Raw genomic sequence first — 6,636 nt, 5'->3', positions numbered from 1 at the left:
TGAACATTGCCAGATGGAACAAGGAGCTTCTTAGAAGACATAGGTGTTCGCATCGGGGATATTGCGATCTTGACGGAAAATATTATTTTGGACTCCCTGGGGATCATACATCATCACCTGCAGGGGAATTAGCTCTTTGATTATTCATTTTTTTTTTTTTTCGACCTGTCGATTGGTGTTTCAATTTATCTATTCCCTTAGCTTATTTCTTTCTTAAATTATTTCTTTTAACTTATCTATTCATTTAAGTATTTCTTTTAACTAACTTTTCTTTTTTTCAGTTTTTTTTAATTTATGAGTTTCTTAGTGTAAACTGATCTACTGCGATGACTATTATGCCCTTGGTTTGACTCCACATTGCTGTCTGATGATAAATTTTGTTAGACGGATCGATCGTGGATAGCGGAACACCGGAAATGGGAGGTCTGAGGGAGTGAAATAGAGAGAATAGAATTGTCAAGTTAATGAAATAAAATGGTTAAATGTAATAAAATTGTTAAATTGATAGAAAAAATAAAAGAAATTAAAATATTTGTATTTAGTTTTTGTAGACGAGTATTGATTGTGTAAGAAAAAGGAAGGGGGAAAAAATGTATTGTTATAACATGTGAATATATGTATTGTATATATGTCCGATCATAGATTGATTGGTATACTGTGTATTGTAGCAAACTAATGTAATTGGGCAGCATGGCTGAATGAAGCAGTTCTCTCTCTTGCCCTACCTTATTTATAATATCACTGCTAACAATGTCATCTACACACTGCAGGCTATGCTGCTTATGTCAAAATATATCTCAGTTAATAACCTATAAAACATAATTAAATTAGAGAAACACTTTCATCACAACTTGTTCAATTATCTAATATTATACACCATTTCACTTATTCTAATTCGAAGAGGTGATTTGATCAGAATCACGCTCGACTGCCAGAGTTTTATCCAATCATATTATTATTATAAATTAGCATCAACCCACTTTATTTTTTTGTAGAATGTGGGTAAGCTCAGTGAGTAAGTTATATACAAATCCCGTAACTCCTATGCTTGGGTTCGAGTCCGGCTGAGGGAGATAATTTATTTGAACAGTTATAAAACCCGCGAATCGACTCTGCGTTCTTGTTGGGTTCACCCAGCCTCAATAATTAGGATAATTATATGAAATTGCTGACCACGTCGCTTTATCTTATATTTTGCCCGTACTTACTTAATAAATACTGAATCCAAAATCTTTGGATTACAGTATAGTGGTAGATTTTTTTTCTTATTTTTGAAATATATTAGAAATAGTTATGAAACTAAAAAACTGCAGTAGTCCAACAAAAATATTTTCAATATAAGGGACTTGGACGTGACGAATTTACCAAATAATGTTATTTAACGATATAATTTGTTGACTTACTAATATCAGAATAATTTTTAGTATTAAAAAAGAAAATTAAATTTTTTTTTAGGAAACTATTTGTATAACTAATTAAGCGAAGCCAAACGACTATCTGACGCTGTGAAGATGATATCATACTGTATTATCACTGATTACTAGGGTACGAGTTTTAGTCTTGAGGAATAAATTAATTAGTCTTATCAGACTCTAAGACCTATATAAAACGAAAAACTCAAACGTTTAATCAAAGAAGTAAACTATTAGTTTATTATCTTTAGGTTAATTACTAAGTCGACAATCAGAATTAAAATTAAAGCAGAAACTTAATAGATAAATCAGTATAAGACATGAAATTAAATATTTTTTTAAGTTCTAAGCCCCATGGGTACGTAGGGTTGAGGTGAAGATGGGCAAGAAACGGGTTGGGGGGAATTAGATATTTTGGGTAAAAGGTAGTGTTGTGTGTTAGTCTAATAGTGTCAGAGCATACCAGGTTTTTTGTGTCAGTAATGGTTCAATAACTTGTCCTCAGTCTAGTGTGAGGCTGTTTGTGTGAGTCTGACATCTTTGTGGCCATCCTGCCGGTGTCTTTGTCCAACGAATAGACACCGTGTCCTGAATAGTGTGTTTGTGCAGTGCTGGAGGCATCAAAGAATTTGATGTTCCTTCTCGTAACTCTGTCACTGCCGGTAAGTCGACTGTCGTATGTATGTGGTCAGTCTTTGCTCTTTGTAATGAAGTATGTCGTACTATGCGTCTGATCATGCTGCTCTGAAACTGTTGGAGCTTCTTGGCTGTTGCTGGTGCAATGTTGGTCAGCAAGAGTGCACCATACAGCAGGGCTGGCCTGAGCACACTTTTATTAATCATTAATTTGAGGCAGAGGGAGAGGTTATGAGAAGTTAACAGGTTATTAATCCTGTAAGACTTAGTCCTAACAAGCTGGATTTTCTTGTTGCAGTGGCGAGCTAGCATCAGGTGTCTATCCAATTATATGTGTTGTTTAATCTTTATTATTATAAATTAAATCTAGTTAAATTTTCGGGACTGGAATAAAACACGCATACAATGTTTCAAAAATATACAGAATTATATCCCAAACCATTTGGCATGTTTCTTATAAACACACAGCAATTACAAGAAAATGCATCATGTATGGACTATAAGATCGATATCTTGATATATTACACCGTAGATAACTATCAACTTGAAATAAGATTGGCCACAGCCGTCATCTCTTATACTAGAGGCTTTGCATCTGAAATACTCCTCATTATAATGTTACTAAAGTATTTTAACGACTGGTTGCAAAATAAAAATACTATTTTGCGTTCTATTCCTAGAAATAAATTTCAATCTAACTTGTCAAGAGAGGCCTAATTTAAATAATTATAAAGGAGGTCTGGCAATAGCCCAATGCCCCGTTCAAATCCTGAGCGTCTACGGCCAGCGCCCTCGCTCATCTTCCACTGGTTGTCAGTGTAACGCGGTTGAGAGGGAAGAGCCGGGAACTTCCGAGTCCTGCCTCTAAGTACAGAAATATATAAAACTTGTTTGAAACTTTCAATTGTTATTCCTCCGGAATTGGGTGGACAGAAGGTGGTCGAAGATACGGGATTTGAAGGTTGGAAGGGTATTAGAACTACGAATGAAAGAGGAAATAGAATTCCATAGGAATGGGGAAAGACCTACTGGCTGCGTTAAGGCTGCGGTTTGATGGGTAATTACATATAAGTATTATTTATAGTTACTATAGTGACGGGCAATGCACTGACTGATCTATAAATTAGATCAGATTATTTTATTTCGTATCTGACGTATTCCAACGATTATAACATTGAGTTGCGAGCCTACCTTCTACGCCACAACCCCTGATGAAGACCTGAAACTCAGGTCGAAACGTCGGCATAAAATAAATAAATATGGTTTTGTTTATTTATGTTGTTCTTTGCTGACCGCACCCCGACAAACTTCTCCAATAATATAGATAAGTTTGTGAAAACCCTACTAGCTTCAGGACAGTCATTAGGGAGGTAGTAATGTAGTTGAGAAAACAACCCTATAGTACAATTTTTATAATACGGCCAATTAATCTTTTTGTATTCGAGTTATGCCACTATCAAAACAATATATTATTTTTAAAACACTGTGCTTCGGAATTGAGAAAAACGTTTTTTAAAGATAATTTTAAAAATGTATGAAAATTAAGTAATATAGTGAAAAACGTTTATCGATGAATTACCTTTCTATCATCCTTCGCCTTACTTACAAATGATGCTGATCATCATTAAAGAATATAATTTCCTGGATCTTTCACATTGCCTAACAGTAGAAGTATCCCTCTCTCTTTCTTTTTTCTTTCACTTTTGAAAGACCGATTCCCGCCAAAACCCCGAGTGACCGTGCCGCAACGGCAGGGGCAGGGCAGGGTGCGCCCCACCGCGGCTCAGTCTCCAGCCAGCCCGCGCTCTCTTCGCGTCGCTCCCAGCCCCGGCGCTACGTCGTGCCATGTGATCGCCTGTAGTGTCTGTTCTGTCCACTGGCCATGTCACCATGTCGGTGAGTGTATCCGTATTCGCGCGCCTCCTCTTCTGCTCCCTCGCCTGTTTTCCTCAGGGTAAGATGATTTTTCAGTAATTAATTAATATATTTTATATTAAATCACTCTGACACGACATATGAGTCGGTTAGGATCTAAACTTCCTATTTCTACTAATAAAAATCAGGGGAAACTACTTGAAGCGTTTGGTCTAAAAACATGTTAACTGAATTTTTTTATTTTAAGTTATTGGCATCACTTTTTTTTTTTAATGACTGATCTCATACATTTTTTGAAGAACCTTTCGTAAATTTCTTTTCTTCAGAGAATTAATTATGTTGATATTAGGTTATGGTTAATGACTCCTAGTTAAGGACAAACCATTGTAATTATATTAATCCTAAGATTGCAAAAGTTTTCATGTTGTCAGTTATCATATTTGATGACCAAATGCCCAATTTCTGAAAACTTATCAACAAAAATGGCCAGTTAAAAAACTCATTTACCAACGGCCTCAGATGAGTACGCTAACATTTGTAAACGAAAAATATTAAACTGCATATCAAACATAAAAAAAGAAACTATCGGTACAAAGTTCATATTAACAAACATATTTATTTTTTAGTAATAAAAAACGTATTAGAAAACTATCTAAAACATCCTGCTACCAAAGAATTGTGGAATGAATTTTTCGCTAGTATTAAAATAACATTTTCTAGCAACAAAAACTAAGAAACTCGATGGAGACGAAAATCTAAATAATTAGTTTTTGGGCCGACATTCATAGCAAAACCGATATGCAGAACACTAATGATGCATTTTTGGCTTGAGTTAGAATGCATTGATATTTAAAATTCATTAATTTAAGACCTCTGCAAGAATCCAGTTTATGACCCTGCTTAAACGTTTATTTGCCATAAATCTATAGGTAGTTTTTACATTGTAAAATTTTGAAAAATGTGCATGACACGTTTTGATTATACATAACCCAAATCTAAAAAGGTTTTTTTCTTTTAAAAAAAGCTGCTTAAATGATGCAAGCATAATCTAAGATTTGAAACATTGGTAAACGAAAAATATTAAACCGTATTTATATTTTAAAAACTATCGGTACAAAGTTCATGGACACAAAAATTTTTTTTTAGTAAAGCATGAATTATTTACTAAATTCTACCAAATAAATGGGGAATGAAAGAATGCGTATTTGTGTGGAATGAATGTATTTGTTGCTAGTAACTAAAGCCAAGAAACTCAATGAATGCGAAAATCCAAACAATAAGTTTTTGGACTGATATTCTAAACAAAACCGTTATGCCAAGGACTAAATATGCATTTTTTTTTCTTATGAAGCAAGCATGGATATTTAAAATTTAACCAACAACCAATTTAAGACCTCTGCTAGAATCCAATTAAAGATGCTGCTTAAACTTTTCCTTTTTCCAAAAATCAATATTCTGTAGTTTTTCCCATTGTAAAATGTTGAAAAGTTTTCATTTTAAGCAACCATATCTAAAATTGTCTTTTTTCGTCTTGCTATGCTAAAAATGCTTAATTGATGCAAGGATAATCTTAGATTTGAAACACTAAATCTTTACAATGAAAAACTTCCCAAGATGAAGATATATTTATCTTCCTAGTTGTTCAAACGTTCGTACTTTAAATTTCACATTGGAAATCATATCATCTATAAAATATGGCTGGAAATTGTTCCACACTAAATGTATGACAAATATGAGGAAAGATAAATATTGAATAGTTTATCTTCATTCATCTTTTTAGAAGTTTTTAACCTAAAAAATTTATAGAAATTAATTTATCAAATTCCCAAAAATAAAATCTAGTATAGTATATTTTATTTTATTTTTTGTGGTGGATAAACTTTTTTTTTCATTAAATCTTAATAATTGTTCAAATATAAAGCAATAGTTTATCCGAGTATTAATTATTAGCGAATTCACAATTTGACAAAAAAAAAAAAGCCATAACAAAATAAGTAGATAAAATTATGAAAATCAAAATTAAATTGGAAAGAAGCAAAACCATCAATACTTAATATTATTAGAAAAAAAAAACTGTATGTTTTTATAACACTTCATTTCAAGGAATAATATACACAATTCATACTTGTCTCTCATTAGGAAATAAGGAATGAGATAGAACAATAAATATTTAAATTAATAAGAGTTATTATATTTTGAAAAATATCATTATAAGTTAGAAAACGTGATCCACATTGAGATAGTCAGAGATAGCTCTTCTAGAAATAGATACTTATTATAAATCTATGGAAAATGTTAGTGCACAGGTAATACATAATATTAATTCAAATCTTTGTATCCAATATTCGGACTAGGTTTACCGGACTTTTCAGAGTTTTTGTAATCTCGAATACACATTCTTTTTATAACTATCGACAAAAACGTAATTGCTTACAGTTGTTAATAATATTTCTACATTATTAGAATACGGAAAGCTGATTTTTCTTATAATAGGTATAGTTTTCATCTTTCGTTGAAGAGAAAAATATAAGAATTTATTTTTTTTAAACTTATTTATCCAATCAAGTATTTCTTTTAACCAACTTTTTATTGTATTTCCCTTTAAATCTACGTATTAGTTTTGTTTTGGTGAAATGTATTTATTTGTTTGTTTTATTGTAAACTGATCTACTGCTGTGACTAGTATTTCTCTGGTTTGATCTCACATCGCTGT

General features: G+C 32.4%; 1 protein-coding gene across 2 annotated transcripts in view; it reads left to right on the top strand.

Moving 5' to 3' along the window:
- The first annotated feature begins 3,827 nt into the window (after positions 1 to 3,827).
- The window catches only part of LOC106681930 (uncharacterized), a 217,714-nt gene continuing 214,905 nt past the window's right edge, over positions 3,828 to 6,636 (top strand). For both annotated transcript variants that reach the window (XM_014422524.3, XM_014422523.3), the window contains exon 1: positions 3,828 to 4,002. In XM_014422524.3, the coding sequence (XP_014278010.1) occupies positions 3,939 to 4,002 (64 nt within the window). In that variant the 5' untranslated portion in view covers positions 3,828 to 3,938. The remainder of the gene's footprint in view (positions 4,003 to 6,636) is intronic.

The sequence above is a fragment of the Halyomorpha halys genome, unplaced genomic scaffold, assembly GCF_000696795.3.
Source record: "Halyomorpha halys isolate HHAL.00 unplaced genomic scaffold, Hhal_1.1 Scaffold374.1, whole genome shotgun sequence".
Taxonomy (NCBI): Eukaryota; Metazoa; Arthropoda; class Insecta; order Hemiptera; family Pentatomidae; genus Halyomorpha; species Halyomorpha halys.
This window is presented reverse-complemented; position numbering and strand designations above follow the sequence as displayed.